This window comes from Martes martes (assembly GCF_963455335.1).
Source record: "Martes martes genome assembly, chromosome: 10".
Classification (NCBI taxonomy): Eukaryota; Metazoa; Chordata; class Mammalia; order Carnivora; family Mustelidae; genus Martes; species Martes martes.
Window position 1 is genome coordinate 30,431,081 of NC_137898.1, and position 22,790 is coordinate 30,453,870.

Consider the following 22,790-nt stretch of genomic DNA (forward strand, 5'->3'; position numbering starts at 1 on the left):
GATATTTTGAATCTTGGTAATTATTAGCCCTTAAGCTACCTATTATATTCTAGGCTAGCATTATATTAATCATGACACTCTTGCACTTTATCAATATTTATATGGAAATTATTTTCTTCTTTAAATTCCAACACCAAAATAGCATTACCCACAACATATAGATGGGAAGAGTATAATGAAACTTGTTATGGGAAAGTCTCCTGAACATTTATGGCAGCCATGCAAGTATGCTTGAATCTTCTGAATCTTAAAACCACTAATCAGGATAACTTTTTGAATTCTCATATATAACTTTCCTAAGTATTCGGTTACATCTGACTGTCTTTAATATACTAGTTCTCTTAAGTGCTGAAATGCCCAAAGATATAGACAAAAATTACTATAAACCTTTCCCAACATTTGAAGACGTCTATCTGATCATCATTAATCACCTACCATGACTTCAGGCCTTCTATTAACAATAAAAATAACCAACCAAATGTCTTTGGCCTGGAACTGCAGTAGAGATTCCTATTCTGTTTGGGCAGATTTTACGCCTAAATTTAAAAAATCTTTTTAACACCTCAAACCTAAATTAATCTTGTCTTGATTTCTTCATTTATCCATGCTTTCTCACCATGTACACACACAAAATTATTTCATTTAGCCAAAATTCAACATTTACTAAATAGCCAAAAAGTAGCTGTCACCTACCTGTAGTACCGAGACTGTAGGTATGTTGAACAAACAGTCTTTGATACATGACTGGCCGACCCAAAGTCTATCACCTTAACCCGGTATGGCTGCCGAACAGGATCCACCAACATAATATTCTCTGGTTTGAGGTCAGCATGAATTAAACCAAGACTTTTCAATTTTTTCAGTGCAGTGGCCACTTGCTGAAGAATGGGTCGAATTACTTTTAGTGGCAGGGGACTGAACTTGTTTTGTTTCAGAAAGTCATATAAGTTTTGTTCCAGCATCTCAAAGACTAAACAAGTATGGTTACGGTGCTGAAAGCATTCATAAGCTCGTACAAAATTATATTCATCAGCATTTTCAGTACTGAGCCTTGCTAATATGCTCACTTCTATTTGACCTTGACGTGCATAAGAAGGGTGATTCTTTAAAATTTTGATTGCTACGATTTCATTTGTCCCTCTTTTCCAGCATTTGACTACCTGGCCAAAAGTGCCTCGACCAAGAAAATCAAGAACTTCGTAAGTATTTTTCATGGAGCATAAGACTTCATGCTGTACTAACTGATAGTCACCTTCCCCAGAGGTACAATTCTGTTTGGTTCCTGTGGTAGCTGTCACAACTGTCACTGGATTTCCCATGTTGGTTTGCAACATTGCAGGAAGTATGGACAATTCATCCACAATCTGCATCGCGCTGCTATGATTATCCAACTCCTCACTCTTGCGCTTCAATCCACATCGCTGGGGGCCTTCGAGGAAATTTAACCTGTGTCGCCACGCCCCAATCGGAGGTGCCTCCACTTGAGCTTGCTGCGCCTGAGCTGCTATGACCTTTGTAGCACCCGCAGTGTTTTTTAAAACAACAGCACTTGTCTGCAACGAAAAGTTGTGTCCTCGAGGTCTGTTAAATGGTATCTTTGTCTGAAAAACACTGCCCTTCGTGGGAGGATGAGAATTTCCAACGTTTTTACCATTCACATAGGTCCGTGGATAGTTTCTTTCCTGGAATATACAACTGCTTGGCTCTACTTTGAGTTTCTTCACACTACAAAAGGCACTTGACTGAGTTTGATAAATATACGGTGGGTAGACCAAGACTTGTGAGGCCATACCTGGGGGGGGAGGGGGTGGGAAAAAAAAGGACATATTAACTACAAGAATTTGTTTTTAATTTTAAATATCATGAAGAAAACCTTCAAGGGTCAAGTCCATAATTTGTAAAAATAATTAAACTCCATTAAGACTTTTTTCCCCTTGAATTAGATAAGTATTTCAGTTTCTCCATTTTAGCTAGTTAGTGCTTCAGCTACCTTGAGTATTGCATAAAAGCCTGGGAATAAAGAGTTGAGTGCATTCATTTAATCAAAAAATATTTACCAAGCAGCTGCAATCACCAAGATATGCCCTAGGAACTGTACCAACCATTTTTCCCCCAAAAGAAAAAGTACAGATGCCTACACTACACATATTTGGCAAAGGTAAAGCATTCTATCACCAAATTATCATTTATGAACCAATGACAATGACAATGACAATGAAAGAAAATATCCATTACATAACTACAGTCACATTCCTTAAACCTAAAGCTCAAGAACTGCCTCAGAGAAAATACAATCAATTGTAAAAATAAGTACAGAAGCCAGATATAGGTCCTTTTGCATGATGTTCTCATAATGTCTTTTCCACATCCACCCCTGTAAGCTTAAGCAGACTTCTTTACATTCAGATTAACCTTCTTGCTGAAGACTTTCTTGGGACACATACTCACCACTCACCGTCTAGGCCAGAGTGGGGCATTTTGTGCTCTCATAAAAGCTTCTATGTTCCTCTAATTAGTATTCATGACATGACATGACATGACATGACATGACATTGTAATTGTCAGTGCATCCATCAGTCTTTCATACTAGATCCAAAACAAAATTCCCAAGATACAGAGTTGGTATTCAAGAAATGTGAGCTGGTCAGATTAATTTTAAAATATTTCCACTCTGCAATTTAAAAATCTGTATTGTATTACCTGGGCAATCTCATGCTGTTTTAACAAATCAAACATTAACTCTCCAATTCAAAAACAACAGGTTTCCATCACAATATGTAATATATACAATATTTAAAATAATGAGTCACCACCTTCTGAAGGACTTACCATGCAAAGCATTTTAACAAATGCTTTATTTATAATATTTTATTTTTTAAAAGATTTTATTTATTTGAGAGAGAGAGCGAGAGAAAGCACAAGCAGGGGTAGGGGCAGAGGAAGAAGCAGATTCCCCAATGAGCAGGGAGCCCAAGGTAGGCTTGATCTCAGGACCCCAAGATCATGACCTGAGCTGAAGGCAGACGCTTAACTAACTAAGCCACCCAGGTGCCCCTGCAATATTTTGTTTAATCATTAATGTCTTCACAAATTGCTGTTAAGAAAACTAAAACTCAAAGGAACTAGTTAACTGGCGAAGGTCACAGAGCTGGGGTATAGTAAAAGGAACAGGTAAATACACTGTGCTTCAGATAAAAGGCATAAATTTTCAACTTCCTAAACACTTTTTTTAAGATTTTATTTTTAAGTAATCTCCACACCCAACACAGGGCTCAAACTCATAACCTCCAGATCAAAAGTCACATGTTCTACCAACTAAATCAGCCAGGTGCGCCCTAAACATTTCTTGTTAACTACCTACCACATTCCTAAATTGACCTGGCTCTGGTAAGAAATGAGCAATAAGGGGCACCTGGGTGGCTCAGTGGGTTAAAGCCTCTGCCTTCAGCTCAGGTCATGATCTCAGGGTCCTGGGATCGAGCCCCGCATCGGGCTCTCTGCTCAGCAGGGAGCCTGCTTCCTCCTCTCTCTCTCTCTGCCTACTTGTGATCTCTGTCAAATAAATAAATAAATAAATCTTAAAAAAAAAAAAAAGAAATGAGCAATAAAACCTTAGTAGACAAATTAAGATTTGATGTTCAATGTGTAAGAGAAAAATCATAAATTGAAATGGTGGAGTTCCAAACCATTTCATCCAGCATCAGAAGAGGTTTCAGTATTCTACCAATGTACCTCCTTTTAATGAAGCAAAGCCACGCTGTAAGTTCCTTCTAACCATACTGAACCCATCTAATTCACTTAACACTGTTTGTGAGGATCCCCAACCTTATCTTCAATAATTTAGCACTATCATGATTCTCATTTCAAACCACTTCTGTGACCCACACCCACAGAAAGAGATTCAGAGAGACAGATGATGAAACTCACAGACAAAAATTTCAAAAACAGCTATTATAAGTATACTTGTGGATTTAAAGAAAAGCTTGAACATAAATAGGAAAGACATGAAAAGCATTTTTAAAATGCAACCGGTGAGCCTGGAAAACCGTGCATACCATACACAGACAGTAGAAAAGCAATTTGGCAATGTCTAACAAAACTGACATATAATCGAGCAACTCAGAGATAATAAAAGAATATTCATGCAGTACTGTGTAAAGAAACACGGTACTGGAAATAGCCTAAACACCCACTTGAAAGGCACTGGGTAAATAAATACACCTTGATACACAGACCAACTACAACCTTTAAAAAGAATGAAAACAGCCAGCCGGGAGGCTCAGTAGATTAAGCATACACCTTGATACACAGACCAACTACAACCTTTAAAAAGAATGAAAACAGCCACCCAGGTGGCTCAGTAGGTTAAGCGACACTCTTGGTTTCTGCTCAGGCCACGATCTCAGAGTCATGAGATCTGGCCTGCATGGGGCTCTGTGTTTAGCGGGGAGTCTGCTGGAGATTCTTTCTCTCCCCTCCCTCCCCTGACTTGTGTGCATGTGCACACCAAAATGCTTTCTCCCTCTCCCCCCCACCTTTCTCTAAAATAAATAGATAAATCTTTTTTTTTTTAAAGAATGAAAAAATCTATCCCGTATGGACTGATTCCCATATTGTTATATGAAAAAGCAAGATTCAGATAAATGTGTACTTTACACCAGATATTACTATGAGTAATAAAGAATTACATATGTATATAATTGCATATACACTGAATATCTACATACTTAAAGAAACTGTCGGTTTCTTTGTCTCAGAGGAGAGTAACAAGAATACTGGGGGCATTGACAAAAGACTTACTTTTCACTCTATCTTTTTCACCACTTTAATTTTTACTATGTGCATGTATTGCCTGTTCAAAAATACGTCTTGAATCATCTGAGAAACCTATTAAAATATATAAATTTCATATTTAGAAATGAAACAATACATCTGGGATTCACTTCAAAATAATAAAGAAGAGAAAATGGATGGGGATATGAATAAAATTAGATTAGCCATAAGTCGTTCATTACAGGAACTTAACAGTAAAAAGGGGTTCTACTTTTGAATATGTTTATTTACATCTTTCCTTAATAAAAAGTTAAATAAATTAATATATATTTAAAATTCCACCCAGAAAGATTTGGATTCAGGAACTCTGTGGTGCAGTCCAGGCATTTTTATGTGTATAAGCTCTCAAGGCCATTTCGACTAACACTAACATCTGAGAAAAAAGGTGATTTAGTCTATACAGAAACCCCAGCAAATTCAAGTTCTACCAATTCAGGGCCCTCAAGTCTGAAAAAATTGGGATAAAGTCCTGGGAACAGAACACATACCACTCTTGGCCAATCCATGCCATTTTATTTTTAATTTTTTTAAGATTTTGTTTATTTGTCAGACAGAGAAAGCACACACAAGTAGGGGAAGCAGCAAACAGAGAAGCAGGCTCCCTGCTGAGCAAGGAGCCCAATGCAGGATTCAACCCCAGATCCTGGGATCATGACCTGACCAGAAGGCAGATGCTTAACTGACTGTGCCACCCAGGAGTCCCAATACATGCCATTTTAAATCAAAGTGTTATGTGGATGACAGCTGAGATCCAGGTAACTGACCTAGAGATCTTTAAGAATCTATAATTTCTGAATCCTTGCTGTTCTTACCTTTTCTTTCCCAACATGCCAAGCTAGAAGGCAAACAATTAAGCCAAGGGCCCCAATCAACTAAAGAAAGCTTAGAAAATTACCCCCTCACCAACCACTGCGCTATATGGGGTCAATCTCAAAGGAGACTTTAGAAAATAAACACAGATAGGAATGTCACATAACATACACAGCACATAAGAAGGGGATGGGGCAATACTGGAGATAACGGTTATAAAAGACCACAAGGAAAGAACTCTAAATTACTAATTAACTTAGCTACTGTGACTCCCTACCATATCCAGATATTAAGCCTTTCCCTCTACCAACCCTCCATCAGATAAACTCATGACCTGATAAGAGTATATTCTACTTGGAGTTTATGGATTTTAATGGTAAGCAGAGTACAGGAGCTGCTTAAGTCCATGGAGTCCAAAATACTGACTCAGTACAATACTATTATTTCTTATTATTTTTCATTGGAATTCAAACTATGTTACACCTCTGTAGCTGTATTATTCATGACTTTGTCACTTGTTCTCATCAACTGACTAAGAAGTGAAGTTTTGAAATACTACCCTTCTGTAAGCTGGGGCTGCCTATAATATACCACTCAGAGGATTGTGAAGACTCCTATTAGAGCAACCATTAAGCTTCCATTCCTCAAGCTTAATAATCTCAGGTACTTTAACTTTGATTAATAGGCCTTTTTTTTCCCCCCAACCCTCTAAAAGACTTTAAAACCCATCTGAAGTCTATCCAAATTCTTTACATCCTTTTATAATTACCAAAACAGCAATGTAACCAATACTGACACCTGCAAGCATGGGTCTGACTACCACTAGCCATAACGTTTTCTTCTTTTTTTCCCTTTTAGGCTTCCTGAGAAGGGAGGGAGAAAGCAAAAATAGAAATGCTTTACTATCTTATAGCCAATATAAAAATTCTGAATAATTCTGCCAAAGTTATACAAAGCCCCTAAGTAATTGGGTTCTTCTTTAAAATGTTTGTGACAGGGGCTCCTGGGTGGCTCAGTGGGTTAAAGCCTGTGCCTTCAGCTCGGGTCATGATCCCAGTGTCCTGGGACCGAGCCCCACATCGGGCTCCCTGCTCGGTGGGGAGCCTGCTTCCCCCCCTCCCCGCCTGCCTCTCTGCCTACTTGTGACCTCTGTCTGTCAAATAAATAAATAAAATCTTTAAAAAATAAAAAAATAAAATGTTTGTGACATCATAAATAGGTGAGTAAAGGCAATGATGCCTTGCATTCTCCTTATTCAACTTTCTCCTACTAGTTCAAACCTCAATTTTTACATTTTTTTAAAAATTATAATAAAAATGCATAACACAAAATTTACCATTTTGAAGTGTACAGTTCAGTGGCGTAAGTATGTTCACACTGTTGTGCAACCATCGTCACTATCCATCTCCAGAACTTTTTTCCTCTTCCAAAACTGAACTTTACCCATTAAACAACTGTCCATTGCCCCCACCCCCAGCCCCCAGCCCCTGGCAATCACCATTCTATGTTCTGTAAGAATTTAACTATTCCAGGTATCCCGTATTATGAAATTATACAGGATTTGCTCTTTTGTAACTGATTTCACTTAGCATAATGTATTCAAGGTTCATCCACGTTGCAGTACATGTCAGAATTTCCCTCCTTTTTGAAACTAAATTATATTTCATTGTATGACTATACCATATTTTTTATATTTGTTCAGCCACCAAAAGATATTTGGGGGCACCTGGCTGACTTAGTCAGTGGAGCATGCAACCCTTGATCTTGGGGTTGTTGAGTGTGAGCTCCATATTGAGTATAGAGATTACTTAAAAATAAAATCTTTAGGGGTGTCCAGGTGGTTCAGTTGGCTAAGCATCTGACTCTTGATTTCACCTCAGTCATGATCTCAGGGTCATGAGATCAAGCCCCGTATCAGGTTCTGCACTGAAAGTGGGGCCTGCTTAAGATTCTCTTCCTCTCGGGGTGCCTGGGTGGCTCAATGGGTTAAGCCTCTGCCTTCAGCTCAGGTCATGATCCCAGAATCCTGGGATTGAGCCCCACATCGGGCTCTCTGCTCAGCAGGGAGCCTGCTTCCCCCTCTCTCTCTCTCTCCCTCTCTGCCTACTTGTGATCTCCATCTTTCGAATAAATAAATAAATCTAAAAATCTTTAAAAAAAAAAAAAAAAGATTCTCTTCCTCTCTCCCTCTCTCCTAACTCATGTGCATGCGCTCTCTCAAAAAATAAATAAAATCTTATTTAAAAAAAAAAAAGATATTTGGGTTGCTTCCACTGCCTCCACCTTTTGACTACTGTGAATAATACTGCTACAAACATGGATGTACAAATTTCTCTTCAAGACTCTTTCAATTCTTTTGTATATATATCCACAAGTAGAATTACTGGATTATACAGGAATTCTATTTTTAATTTGAGGAATCACTATACTATATCCCATAGCAACTATATCATTTTACATTTCAACCAGTAGTGCACAAGGTTACAATTTCTCTACATCCTCACCAACACTTGTTATTTTTTTCTTCTTTATAATAGCCACCATAATGGGTGTGACATGGTATCTCACTATGATTTTTAAATCTAATTCATCAATACTAGCTGTACTAACATAGAAAGCTTGATGTCATCCGTAGCTATAACAAGTAAGCTTTCTATTTTTTTTTATTTGAGTTCTTGACAAATATTAAACATTATACTTTAAACTCTATAGGGGCGCCTGGGTGGCTCAGTGGGTTAAGTCTCTACCTTCAGCTCAGATCATGATCTCAGGGTCCTGGGATCAAGCCCCACATCGGGCTCTCTGTTCAGCAGGGAGCCTGCTTTCCCCTCTGTCTCTGCCTGCCTCTCTGCCTACTTGTGATCTCTCTGTTTCAAATAAATAAATAAAATATTAAAAAAAAAAAAAACTAAACTCTACAGAAACCCACACTGTTAGCTGGGCATTCCCAAATGACTACTGAATAATCCCCAGTTTTTTCACACTATCAATGGAAAGTACAGAAATTATTACATTATTAAAAGCATCAAGCTTTATATTAAGATATAAATATGAATGTGATCAGCATTTCTAAAGATCAACAAGAAGAAACAAATGAAAAAAACAAGTAAAACTAAATTTTTTTTTTTAACGTAAGGGGAAGCTCAGGGCACTAAAAGATCATCTCATAATAAACAGGGTTAAGAAACCAAAGCGTTACATTTATAGCCAATATTCTATGATCAAAAAAAATAATAATAATAACCACACAACAACCAATAAAAAAAGGCATCTCTATGCAAGTAACCTTAGGGAATATCTTCATTCAACTGGAAATAAGCAAATAGCTATGTTAGATCAAAATAAACCTTTGATTCTGTTTACATGAGAACCCTGCATTCAGAGTTCTCTTCCGAACACATCTATCAATTGTTTCCAGAATCTATATTAAAATAAAGTAGACACAAGTGCAGTCCATTTTCAAAAGTGAACTCATTACCAAACTCTGTAAAGGGAGAAGGATGGAACAGGAAATGAAAAATACAGTTAAGACGGCTTTACCAGGTACAAAGTACCAATGTACCTTTAATCTGGTGTCCTCAAAACTTAACAGAGCTGGAGAATTATCCTATGTGAAAAGAGTAATGAGATGTTCTACAGTGTTAGTGCAGTACTAAGTTCACTAATACAGTGTGTCTTTAGTCAAATTAGAAAACATACATTCCAGATTACAATTGCCTTTCAGCATGCTATAATCAGCACCAGATACAAAAAGGTTTAAAAGCACTACGCAAAAATCATTGAGCATGCTAAAAAAAAACAAAGAAAATACCACCACCTACCCCACATAAGCAGTCCCCTACTACACCAAATCCCTATCGTTCTTGTCTTTACCTGGATCCTTCTTTCTCTCCCTCACCTCAATTAAACCTCAAGATCTGACCTGCCCATGTCAAAACACTACTTCACATTCTGGCCTCAAAATATTACCCATCTCTTCCTATGATCTACCATCTCTTTCTGATTATCTATCTCCCACAAATTCACAATATCCTTTGCTAAATTCTAGTTCCTCTCCTTCTAGTACCTTAGACTGAAAATTAACACTTCTCTTATGTAACACAAAAGGTATTTTTTAAAGATCCTTAGCAGCAAATGAATCCAAAATTCTTAATCTGAATTCTCTCAATCTTTTTCCTTTTTCATCATACTTCAGGTATGATGAACTTCCAGGACGTGAAACACTTTAGTGGAGGTAATATTCAAAAGCAAAACTTCTTCAGAGAAGTAAAAGCACTTGAGGGAAGGTGGCTTCACCAAAGCATTTTTATGTGCAAATCAGTAATTTAGTCATTTCTAGAAAGGAGCTTTGTGCATCACTCTAATGACTTTCAAAAAAAAATGCCTTTTTGAAAAAAACAGGGTCAACCTAGTTCACCCAGCTAGTGGACCAAAGAAAAATTACACTGTTTTCTTTTTATATTTTTTAATTAATTTATTTATTTGAGAGAATGTGCATGCACACACATGCACTCAGGGGAGGGACAGAGGAAGAGGGAAAAAGAGAATTCATAAGCAGGCTCCATCCCCAGTGTGAGGCCAATAGAGGTGCAATCTCAGGACCTAAGATCATGACCTGAGCCAGTCATGAGCCAAAGGGAAGAGTCCATCGCTTAACCAACTGAGTCACCCAGGCACCCCGAAATTATGCTATGTTTAAACTACTTTTGCATTCCTCACAAAGTCTAGAACAGAGCTAAATGAATAAAGCCTTGCTAGGGCCTCATATCATTTCAAACTTTTTTTTTTTTTAAAGATTTTATTTAAGTAATCTCTATACCCAATGTGGGGCTTGAACTCACAACCCCAAGATCAAGACTCACATGCTCCACTGACTGAGCTAGCCAAGCACCCTTCAAGCTTATTTTTTTAATAAGATACTGCAAACATCAGTTTTATCACAACTTTTAAGTTTTGTACAAATGTCTGTCTTGATATCACAAAGTCTGACAAACAGATCAAAGGAGATGGAATGAAGTCTTCAAAGTAACAATACCGTCTATAATCTAGTTTCATGTAAAAATACATTATTCCAGCTTGGTTTAGCCATAGAAATTTTGCTTTCATAAATATACCTAGGAAAAGGGTATACTTTGGAAATACGTTTCAACTGAAAATTTGTCAACATTTCATGGAGTGGATAAAAGAACTTTTTTTTAAAGATTTTATTTATTTATTTGACAGAGAGAGAGAGAGAGAAATGACAAGTAGGAAGAGAGGCAGGCAGAGAGAGAGGAGGAAGCAGGCTCCCCGCTGAGCAGAGAGCCAGATGCGGGGCTTGACCCCAGGACACTGGGACCATGACCTGAGCTGAAGGCAGAGGCTTTAACCCGCTGAGCCACCCAGGTGCCCCAAAGGAATGTTTTTCTTAGGAGCTTTATAACTGAAAGATAAGGGAGAAGAATATTAAAAACAAATATTCCACTATCTTAATGACACAGTGACTGATTAAAGTCATGAATTGAACAATTTGTTATTGCAATGGTATTTTTTTTTTTTTTAAGATTTAGTTATTTGAGAATGAGCACCAGGAGGAACAGAGGGAGAACAAAGAATTTTTTTTTTTTTTTAGATTTTATTTATTTATTTGACAGACAGAGATCACAAGTAGGCAGAGGCAGGCGGGCGGGGGTGGGGGGCAGGCTTCCTGCTGAGCAAAGAACCCAATGCCTGCTCCATCCCAGTACCCTGAGATCATGACCTGAGCCGAAGGCAGAGGCTTAACCCACTGAGCTACCCAGGTGCCCCAGAAACTCCCCACTGAGCTACTATTTATTTGACACAGAGAGAGAGAGAGAGAGCCCAAGCAGAGGGAGCAAAAGAGGGAGAGGGAGACGCAGACTCTCCACTGAGCAGGCAGCCTGATACGGGGCTCAATCCCAGGGCTCTGGGATCATAACCTGAGCCAAAGGCATCAACCAACTGAACCACCCAAGCATCCATCTATAAATTATTTTCATTTGTAAATTAAAATTTGGGGTACTATTTTTTTTAAATAATCAAGTTAATTTACCTAAAATTTAATCACTCCTGCCTTTTTAACATGTACATACTACAAAGATAAAGCACTTTACAAACTCTTTTAAGTCTTGTATGGACTGAACAGGTAACCATGTGCTTCATTTTAGAACAGCAACCCACGTCACCCTACCCCACCCAAAAAGAGAGGAAGATCTGCACTGCTTTATTCTTTTTTAAGTCTCCAGTTAGTGACTTCCCAAATTTTTATCATATAATGACCACCTATGAACTTATCATGAGAAGTTTACAGTGCTATATTTGTCCTTCATTAAAGAGTTTCACACCCACATGCTAATTATTCTCCAACTAAAGTGCCATAATTTCCTTCAAGAGGATAAATATAAAAGGGAAGGAAATCTTTACCAACTGTAGATATTTTTACCTTTCCATTCCAAAGAACATTAAAAGAATGCACCTATAAATGTCTCACAACACAAAACATACCCTGGTCAGCCTAAATAGAGGTTTATGTTTTTATGCCTTTCAATTTAAAATTAATGTTATGTTTTTAACAAATCATAAACCTCTGAAAGAAGAAATGTTTTCTTTAAACAAGATAGAAAAAGCATAAAGAGAAGATTGGAAAATACAACTTTATTAAAATCTAAAATTTGTATGCATTTATGAAATGATTCCAAACCAAAAATAAGCCACAGAAACAGAGAAGATACTGGCAACACACATAACAAAAGATCTGAAGAAATCATGTTGTATTTAGCAAAATTCAGTAGGAAAATTGATAAAAGATATAAATGAGCAATTCACAGAAAAGGAAATACATGCCAAAAGACTTATTCCCAGTCTCACTAGCAATAAGGAAAACACTAATTAAAACTATAGTCAGATGCCATTTTATACCCATCAGACTGACAAAAAAGTAGGACAATACCCAATGTTAAAGAGTTGTAGGTCAACAGAGGCTCTTACGGACTAAAGAAGTACAGCCACTTTTGAGAGCAAAGCTGAAAATGGACCTAGTCCGTAATCTAGCAACTGTTCCAGGTAGACATCCTGCTTACAGAAACTCACACACTTAAGTACAAAAAGATAAAAAACAAAAACAAAAAACACACAGGTAAAATAATGTTCACTGCTGCTCTGTATATAGTAGCAAAAATTTTGAAAAAAAAAACCTGATTGTCAAAAAAGAATAAAGTATGGCTTTTTCATACAACACCCACAATACAAGAGTGGCATATACCACAATCATATGTTTAAGTACCACAAAAAAAGGAAAAACACAGCAATTATAAGGGTGAGACACCACTGATTTTAAGATGTATCACAATTTCAAAGATGTCAGAATGTGAGGAAAATTGTGTATATCAGAACTAACAACATGCAGCAAAATCAATTAATTGAAATTACGTATATGAACATGGATAAATCTCAAAACAACAATGTAGAACAAAAACAAGTTGCAAAATTGCATTAACCTATATTTAAGAGTGAATAGCAGACAATCCTATACTGTACTTAGATATATTAAGTATGTGGTCAAAGTATAAAAACACACATGGAAATGATAAACATGCTGGGCAGAAAGGGAAAAGGAGGGACTTTAGCTATAGGACCTGTTTGATTTGATTCTATTAGTTTCTATACTTTCACAGCCTACAGTCACATTTTTTTTTAAATTTTTAATTAACATATAATGTATTGTTTCAGGAGTACAGGTCTGTGATTGATCAGTCTTACACAGTACACAGCGCTCACCATAGTACATACCCTCCTCAATGTCCATCACCAAGCCACCCCATGCCTCCCAACCCCCCCACTCCAGCAACCCTCAGTTTGTTTCCTGAGATTAAGAGACTCTTATGGTTTGTCTCCCTCTCTGGTTTCATCTTGTTTCATATTTCCCTCCCTTCCCTTTGGCCCTCTGTCTTGTTTCTCAAATTCCTCATATCACATTAACTTTTAAATGAAGAGGAAAAAAATCCACCAGAGAACTGAAAAACCTCTCTGATCGTATTTGTTAAAGAAAAAGGAAAAAAAAAAAAACCCCACTTTAGGTATATTTTACTAGCATCTTCAACAGCCATATATTTTATCAGGTTTTTTTTTTTCAATTTTTCTTTCTATTCAAATCAAGTAAAGCCACTTACAAGCAGGAAGACACAGCAGTGAAGAAAACATGTTTTTCCATCAATGAGCTGCTTCTAGCAAAAGGCAAACACTTGTATCCACATAACTACGTCACTAACAAGGGCAGTAAAATAAGATGGCATAAGATGTGTGAGACATGCAGGTAGCAAGGAGAATGGAAATGATTCAATGGAAATGATTTGTGGGCCTGGGTGGCTCAGTGGGTTAAAGCCTCTGCCTTCGTCTCAGGTCATGATTCTAGGGTCCTGGGATGGAGCCCCGCATCGGGCTCTCTGCCCAGCAGGAAGCCTGCTTCCCTCTCTCTCTGCCTGCCTCTCTGCCTACTTGTGATCTCTGTCTGTCAAATAAATAAATAAATAAAATCTTCAAATATGCTCCTGAAGAAGCATGAGAGGATTCAGTAAGTTAACCTATGAGCTAAATTTTGAAAGATCATGGGAAGAAGTTTCCCATGTAGAAAAGAATATTCCATGCAATACAAACCAATAGCATGTACAAAGGCAGAGACTAATGAAAATATGACATATTAGCTTTCTTTGGCTAGAAAAAAGGCCCACAAATTATGGCTGGCCAAATCTGACTCAGCCTATTTTTGTATGGTCCACAGCTAAGAATAGTTTTTACATTTCTAAAAGGTTGTTTTAAAAAAAAAAAAAAGTACGTAACAGAGACCATATGTGGCTTGCAAAACTCAACTATTTGCCATCTAGCCCTTAAGGAAAGTTCGCTACTTCCACGCTAGAATATAACTTGCCAGGAGAGTGGGCCACTGGAGAAAAAATGATCCCCGAGAAGAAAGACAACTGTAAAAAGAAAAAGCACAGATCATGAAAAACCTTGTCCTCCATGCTAAGAAGCTATAAGGTGATGGGGGCCTCTGAAGGGTTTTAAACAGAAAATCAATATAATCATATCTATATTATAGAAAGATTACTCAGGCAAAGTTCTAAAAGATAAACTTGACAGAGACAATAATGGAAACAACAGCTGAAAAACTATTGTAATAGTCCAGGTTAACAGCTGATCAGAGCCTCAGCAAAGACAGTAGCAAAGGAATGAAACTGAGTACCCATTACCAGTAGGTAGCTAGGAGGAAGAACCACAGAGCACAGTGAGGTGGGAAGAAAGGAAATGACACAAGACATTTCTGGCTTGTAAAAACTGATAGCCAAATGATAATAGAAAACATTTTGGGGGGGCACCTGGGTTGCTCAGTTGCTAAGCGTCTGCCTTCGGCTCAGGTCATGATCTCAGGGTCCTGGGAAGGAGCCCCACACAGGGCTCCCTGCTCAGCGGAAAGCCTGCTTCTCCCTCTCCCACTCCCCCTGCTTCTGTTCCCTCTCTCACTGTGTCTCTCTCTGTCAAATAAATAAAATCTTTAAAAAAAAAAAACAAAACTTTTTTTTTTTTAAACAGGAAAATTGGATTTTAAACATGGTGAGGTTGAGGTGCCCTATGACACAGCCCAAGTTCCCCTATGTACAGATTCTTTTAGGAAGGCCTGTATGTAGGTAGTTGGGAAGTAATCATCCCAGGGGGAAGGAGTGAAGGACATGAGGAGTAAGTAAGGAAAGAAGAAAAAGCAATTGATAAAATTTACTATTTGGCAACAATCATAATCATTGATACAAATAAGAATTATCTAGGGGCACCTGGGTGGCTCAGTGGGTTGGGCCTCTGCCTTTGACTCAGGTCCTGATCTTAGCGCCCTGGGATAGAGCCCCGAGTTGGGTTCTCTGCTCAGCAGGGAGACTGCTTCCCCCACTCCTGCCTGCCTCTCCACCTACTTGTAATTTCTCTCTGTCAGATAAATAAAATCTTTAAAAAAAAAAAAAAAAAAAAGAAAGAAAAAAAAAAGAATTATCTAAAGATGCAAAAACTAGTGGGAGAAAGCTTTAAAAATAACAGAATATGATTGCTGGGAGATAATTCACCATAGGTCTCTCATGTTTCTCCTTGTCTTGCAAGGAAGGGCACTGACTGCCTTTGTTCCAGAGTATCTTTTCAAAGGATATCTGTATATCCCTGAACATCCCTGGAAGGTAGAGATAGCATAGTGTCTTCCTTCAGGGCAAAGGGCAGGTTTTTAGTGTTCAGTATAATAAAGATAATGACTCCCTCTTGGTCCAATGTCAGGCAGGCTCACTGCCCCTTATGAAAGATTCAAGTTTCCTAAATCTAGGGTTCCTCTCTAACAACGCAAACGCTTTTGTGCAGAAGTTACCAGGCTGGCCCTGTTCACATCACAATGTGGGCAATTCAGTTGGGGAACCAGGCAAAATACTGACACAATGACTACTGCTATTGCTATGAGTAAGAAAGTCCTTTACCTCTGACCTAACAGTCTCCTATCTTCTGCCAGCTTCCATAGCTAATTTGTTAGCTCGCAAGACCCTTCACAGCTCTCAACAATTACACAGTTTCGGGGCACGTGGGTGGCTCAGTCGGTTAGGTGTCTCCTTCCACTCAGGTCATGATCACCAGATCCTGGGATCAAGTCTGGCATCAGGCTTCCTGCTCAGCAGGGAATCTGCTTCTCTCTCTCTCTCTCTCTCTCTCTCTCTGCCCCTCCCCCCCAACTCATTCTCTTTCACCCTCTCAAATAAATAAATTAAATTAAAAATAAAAACAATTATACAGTTTCAAAATACATCCTCATAAGACACATACCAATCAACAGAAAGAAATCGGCAGGTCCCACCTGAAGTGATCAAGGTTAAAATCACTAGTAACGGGACATATCAACATCATGTGTCTCTTGATATGAATGTACTAAGAGGAATACATTTTACTGTAACATTTCTAAGTACAAGAAAACAAATCCAAACTGAGGACCATACTACAAATTAACTGGCAGTATTCTTCAAAATGTCAATGTCAGAAAACAACACAAAGACTAAGAAACTTTTCAGATTACTTGTAACTAAAGAGACATAAAAACTGAATAGTCTTTGCTTTTAGGAAAAATATCATGGGTAAAAAAATATATATATAGGGGTAAAGGGATATATGTCTGCAACTCAAAAAAAGCTGAGGAAAAAAATACAGAGATATACAGATATACATATACAGAGAAAAGGTAAACACAATGGAATAAAATATTAACATCTAAAGAATCCAGGTGAAAGATACATAAGAATTCTTTGTACTACTGTAACTTTTCCATAGGTCTAAATTAGGCCAAGTGATAAATTAAACAGAAGAAAAAGAATATGAGTGACATGCATAAAACAATATGTTTGGTGTTTTGTTTTGTTTTGTTTTGCACAAGGCAGCTCTTCAAGAGATACTCATTTGGGAATGAACTGTTGAGTATTTAAGGCATGAGCCAGATCACCTAAAATCTAGAATCATCAGACACACAATGAGTCCCTGGGATCATCTGCCAACATTAATAAAAAAGTATTATAAGCAGTGAAAAGAAATCTTTTCATTTAAAAGTATTACTTAATTCACAGTAGTTTTGGAGCTTTGGGTCATTATGTAATTTCTTCAGTGGAGACTAAAAGTAGAAATTCACCATGTGGTCCAATAAACTTGACAAAAAGGCCTTTTCATTCTTGAAAAGCCAGAGAACCCTAGTACTGTTCTATACAAGGCTCCACAATGGGAATTAGAAAATAGAACCACATAACTAACTAGCAATATTCAGACAATAAAACGTAGTTTCCAGTCACACAGTTTCATTTCTCAATTACCCTGTTTAAAGTGCATATTTATAAAAGACAAAACAATATGTCTTCTTAGAAAAGATAAATATCCCAGAAATTTAACTCTCTTCATTGGCCTTTTAAATATCAGTATTTTAAATACCTATATATTTAACAGATTATTTTACCAGTATCCTGTCCAGGAAATTACTTAAACACTAAAACATTTCACATAAGAAACATTTTCACATAAATGAACTGCCACATATTATAAAGTTTTGCAAAATAAACCTGCTCTCCGAGGTGCCTACAAAACATTTATTTGAAAACACTAAAGTCTTGGTTATTTTCCAGCAGTATTGTGAACAAAGCATCTAGAGAATGTGTTGACTATAACACAACCAGCATGTTAAATAACAAGCTTCATCTGACTTAGCAAAACATTCCAACTTTTGGAACAGAAAATGACCTGCTGGACATTTCAAAGCTGCTAGAAATCACCCTGCAATACCAATTTACTTTAGAAAGGCTAGAAAGGGGTTAATTAAAACAGTACTTAAGTACCACACTTACTAAAGCATATAATTCTCTGGATTTTTTAAAGCTATCTAAAATCAAAATCCCAGGGATGCCGGGCTGTCTTAGTCAGTGGTGCATGCAACTCTTGATCTCCGGGTCATGAGTTCAAGCCCTACACTGGGCGCAGAGCTTGAAAGAGAAAGAAAGAAAGGAAAGAAAGGAAAGAAAGAAAGAAAGAAAAGAAAAGAAAAGAAAGAAAGACAGAAAGAAAGAAAGAAAGGAGGGAGGGAGGGAGGGAGGAAAAAATATTAAATTTAATTTAAAAAACAAAATAAAGACCCAAAAATGAAATACTGATAGGAAAATTGACTAAAGATAAAAAGTTCACCTGAAGCACTCTCTTCCTTAAAGAAAACTTTAAGACTACCAATGCAAATCTAGTTTATAAAACTTAAGTAAAAAGAAAACTTTATTTAAATTGGTCATGCAGTATCTGTCAGTACCAGTATGATGGCTTGCTAGACAACACTAACAGTTCTATAATTTTGGGTTATGAACAACTTCCTTTTTTTTTTTTTTAAGATTTTTTCTTTACTTATTTGACAGAGATCACAAGTAGGCAGAGAAGCAGGCAGAGAGAGAGGAGGAAGCAGGCTCCCCACTGAGCAGAGAGCCCGATTCGGGGCTCTTCGGGGCTCGATCCCAGAACCCTGGGATCATGACCCAAGCCGAAGGCAGAGGCTTTAACCCACTGAGCCACCCAGGCGCTCCATTAACAACTTCCTTAATAGAAAGTCAAATGAGTTACTTTCTATTTTATAGGAAATCTATCCCAAAAGAACCACCACAAAATTTTTATTTTGCATTAAAAAAAAAAATCTATGTAACTAACTTTTGGGCAAAAATGAGTATGAAATACTAAAAACTAAAAAAAGGAAAAAGTCCTTACCAGAATACCTCCTAACCTATTCTACCTCTGAAACAACTCAAATCAACAGAGGAATCTGAATCCTAGATTAATAATTTGAGCAAATGTCCACTGTTGACAAAGCATTATAAAAGAAAAAATTCTGTTCTTTGTAAGAAATAATGATTCAAAGTTCTAAATGAATATTTATAGAATCGAAGTTCCTGTTATATAAAACTTTTCAAAATTATAGGCTATCTTAAATAAACAACTTTAATATTCTCATTTTATACTTCCAATAGTATAACATTCTACATTCATAACTGAAAGAGAACTATCACTCCAGAATAACGTATATCACAGGACTAAAAGTCTAAAAACCAGTCAAGTGAGAATAGTTGCTGCTCTCCACCCCACCCCCGACACCCACACAAGTTAACAGTTTTGCATTTGGAAAAGCTGAAGAGACAAATATTGACAGCAGTATAAGCTTGATGATAGAACTTTTAGTTTCGAAAAATATTTATGAACATTTTAGGGCTTGAAAAAATAAGCTGGAACAAAAAAGTCAGCAACTTGTTCTTTCCAAATTCTGGTAAGATCCTACATGGCCCTTAGGTGACCATGTACCCAGCTACATTCAAATTTGTTGGTTTTTTTCCTACAATTATGTTCTCTCCCTACTCATATTTTAGTTGCCAGAAATGCTACTTTATATAAATGTCCTTTTTTAGAAATTTAGTGAAGTACCTTCAAAAACCCTTCTAATGTAGAACCACTATTTTTAAGTTTCAAATTTTAACTGTCATATATGTCTTGTGAACTGGGGTCTCTCACAATGGCTTCAGGAAATCCTGTGCTTCAGGAAATTCTCTATGGTATCTAATCAGAAACAATAGAAGGAACAGAAATGAAAATATGTTAAGAAAAATAAAGATCTCTTTCTTATTCTCATGACAAATGTGAAGAAGGAACAAAGCAGAGATTTACAACAAGCTTCCCTAAGAAAGCCAAAAAGAAACTAAAGAACGATGTAAATTCATAAAGACCTAAAGAAGAAAGAAAAAAAGCAGCTTTTCAAAAGAATACTATCAAAGATAGGACAGTGAATTCTTAGAAATCTACTAGAACTGCTTATGTTTGGCTCTACCTCTAATCATTAACTTTTCGAAATGACACACATTGTTGGGGCACCTGGCTGGCTCAGTAGAGCGTGCAACTCTTGATCTCAGGGTTGTGAATTTGAGCCCCACACTGGGCAAAGAGATTACTTAAATTAATTTTAAAAAATAAAAATTAAAAATTAGTAAAATAAAATGACACACTGTTGGGTTGCTAGTAATAAACTGTACACTAAAACTGCAGATTTATATGGGCTTAATTAGCAAGGGTCACATAAATACTTCTTTCTTCTACTTACTACATGCCCCACAGAAGCACTGAAAATAAATTTTCACATTAGTATATAAAAAGTCACATTGCAGGGCGCCTGGGTGGCTCAATGTGGTTAAGCCTCTGCCTTCTGCTTAGGTCATGATCTCAAGGTCCTGAGATCAAGCCCCACCTCGGGTCTCTGCTCAGTGGGGAGCCTGCTTTCCCCCTCTCTCTCTCTGCCTGCCTCTCTGCCTACTTGTGATCTCTGTCAAATAAATAAAATCTTAAAAAAAAAAAAAGCCACATTGCCATATATGATATTATAAAGTTATATGTATCAGGTTTACGACTGTAAAAAAATCATCTTCAGATCAGCTGAAGAGATGTTTTAAATGCCATCAACATATTAAAAAGATAAAAAGATGATTACAAAAGTTTAATTCCATTTGAAGATGGTAAGTGACAGCTAACATATTTTAAGTTCAAAACTGAAGGCCAGCTATTGATCTTATGCAATAAAATACAGAAAAAATGTTAAATCAATTGACTGAAAATGGCCAAAAGTTTATTGTTAACAACTGTTAACAACTGTTACTGTTAACAGTTTACTGATGAGAAATTTATTCTCAGATAATAACTAAAAATCACTAAAAATAACTAAAAATCTCATACTGGGCAAAAGTAACTTCATGTCATTTTTCTGCCATTTGCATAAGAAGCTAGACAGAATCTCAGATAGAAAGTAATGATTACATATCAATTATACATGATGAATATGCCAAAACAGTTATTTTATAACAATGTTTAAACTTCAGGGCACCTGGGTGGCTCAGTCAGATGAGCGTCTGCCTTTGGCTCAGGTCATGCATGATCCCAGGGTCTTGGGATCAAGCCCCACATTCAGGCTTCCTGCTCAGTGGGAAGTCTGCTTCTTCCCCTCCCCCTGCTCCTCCTCTCTTTCTCTCACTCACTTTCTCTCAAGTAAATAAAATCTTTTAAAGGGGGGGGGCGGCGCTTGGGTGGCTCAGTTGTTAAGCATCTGCCTCTGGCTCAGGTCATGATCCCAGGTTCTGGGATCGAGCCCCGCATCAGGCTCTCTGCTCAGTGGACTGCTTCTCCCTCTCCCACTCCCTCTGCTTGTGTTCCCTTTCTTGCTGTGTCTCTATCAAATAAATAAATAAAACCTTTAAAAAAAAAAAAAACTTAAAATGTTATTTGTTCATAGTAACCTTGCAAGTTGAAAGGACAAAAATGATCACTAAGCTATTACCATTATCTGGAATGAGCCTGCAGAATATGGGTAGATTAAACGAATAAGTAAAATTTAACCAGTCTGCCATAAAAACATGAAAAGATACACATTGTTCTCTCCAGGAAAAGACAGAATTTCAGCATGAAAATCATTTTAAATTATTCAATTACTATAAATTATAAAATATTCAGGAAAAAGAACCTATTTCCCTTTTAGTCGTTCTAACATGTTTTGTTACATGTTTACAATCATAGTACACGTATAACTTGATATGCCAACTTGTTCTCTCTAGGATATTTTGAACAGCAGCATAATATTCTACCATGTGTGCATACTATAATTTGTTGAACTGCTTTTCCAATTTTTTTCACTATATTTATATAAAGTTGTGATGAACATTTTCATTTAAATAGCTTTTATACATTCTTAATTTTCTTAGTATGGATTTCCAAAAACGAAACTTGATAAATACTACCAAATTTTGCTTTGCAAAGTGCAAATTTTACTTGTTTTTTTTTAATGAATCCACCAGAAATAAGTATTTTAAGATTTAAAGTTTCAAACACAGGGGCGCCTGGCTGGCTCAGTCAATAGAACATGAGACTCTTGATCTCAGGGTTGTGAGTTCAAGCCCCATGTTGGGTGTAGAGATTACTTAAAAATAAAAAAGTTTTCAAACATAAACTGCAACAGAAATGAGTGAAGATACCAAAGAGGAAACAGAAAAAGAAACAATGTGGAAATAAGATAATTCAATCTGAGCTACCTGTTTTGGGGGGGTGGAATATGGAGCTCAATAGTTCAAAAGATGAGCTGAGAGCTAAGAATAGGATGCACTATAAATCCAACCATCTGGAGGAATAAATAAATTGTGAATAAAAGAAACTACCAAAGAGCTTAGTGAGAGTAATTTCACTGGAGTGGCAAGGACAGAATTATACTGCAAGGGCTAAAAAGTGAATATGAATTCAAACAGAAGCTGAGTGTACATTTAAGAAGTTTGGAAGAAATAAACAGGTTCATGGATTGGAGGAGGCACAATTAAAAGATGGCTGCTTAAGATCTCAGACACCTGATCATTTTTAAAGGCTGAAGAAAATGGGCCCAAGTCAGGGGAAGGGGCAGTGAAGCCTTTAAGTTAGGACACTGAGAAACAGGACACTGAAAAACACATTTCAGGATGAAATCTACAGTCGAGAATAGGAAATAATCTTGGAGGGAAGGAGATGTTTCAGTCCTTGAGAGAGTAGTGAAAACACAAAGTATGTACTGGTAG

The 22,790-nt window shown here is 37.1% G+C and overlaps 1 protein-coding gene across 3 annotated transcripts in view; it reads right to left on the minus strand.

The window, feature by feature from the left end:
* Positions 1–22,790, minus strand: part of HIPK3 (homeodomain interacting protein kinase 3) — a 92,107-nt gene that overhangs the window by 59,928 nt on the left and 9,389 nt on the right. For all 3 annotated transcript variants that reach the window (XM_080815787.1, XM_080815788.1, XM_080815786.1), the window contains exon 2: positions 694–1,792. In XM_080815787.1, coding sequence (XP_080671913.1) covers positions 694–1,790 — 1,097 coding nt within the window. In that variant the 5' untranslated portion in view covers positions 1,791–1,792. The remainder of the gene's footprint in view (positions 1–693; positions 1,793–22,790) is intronic.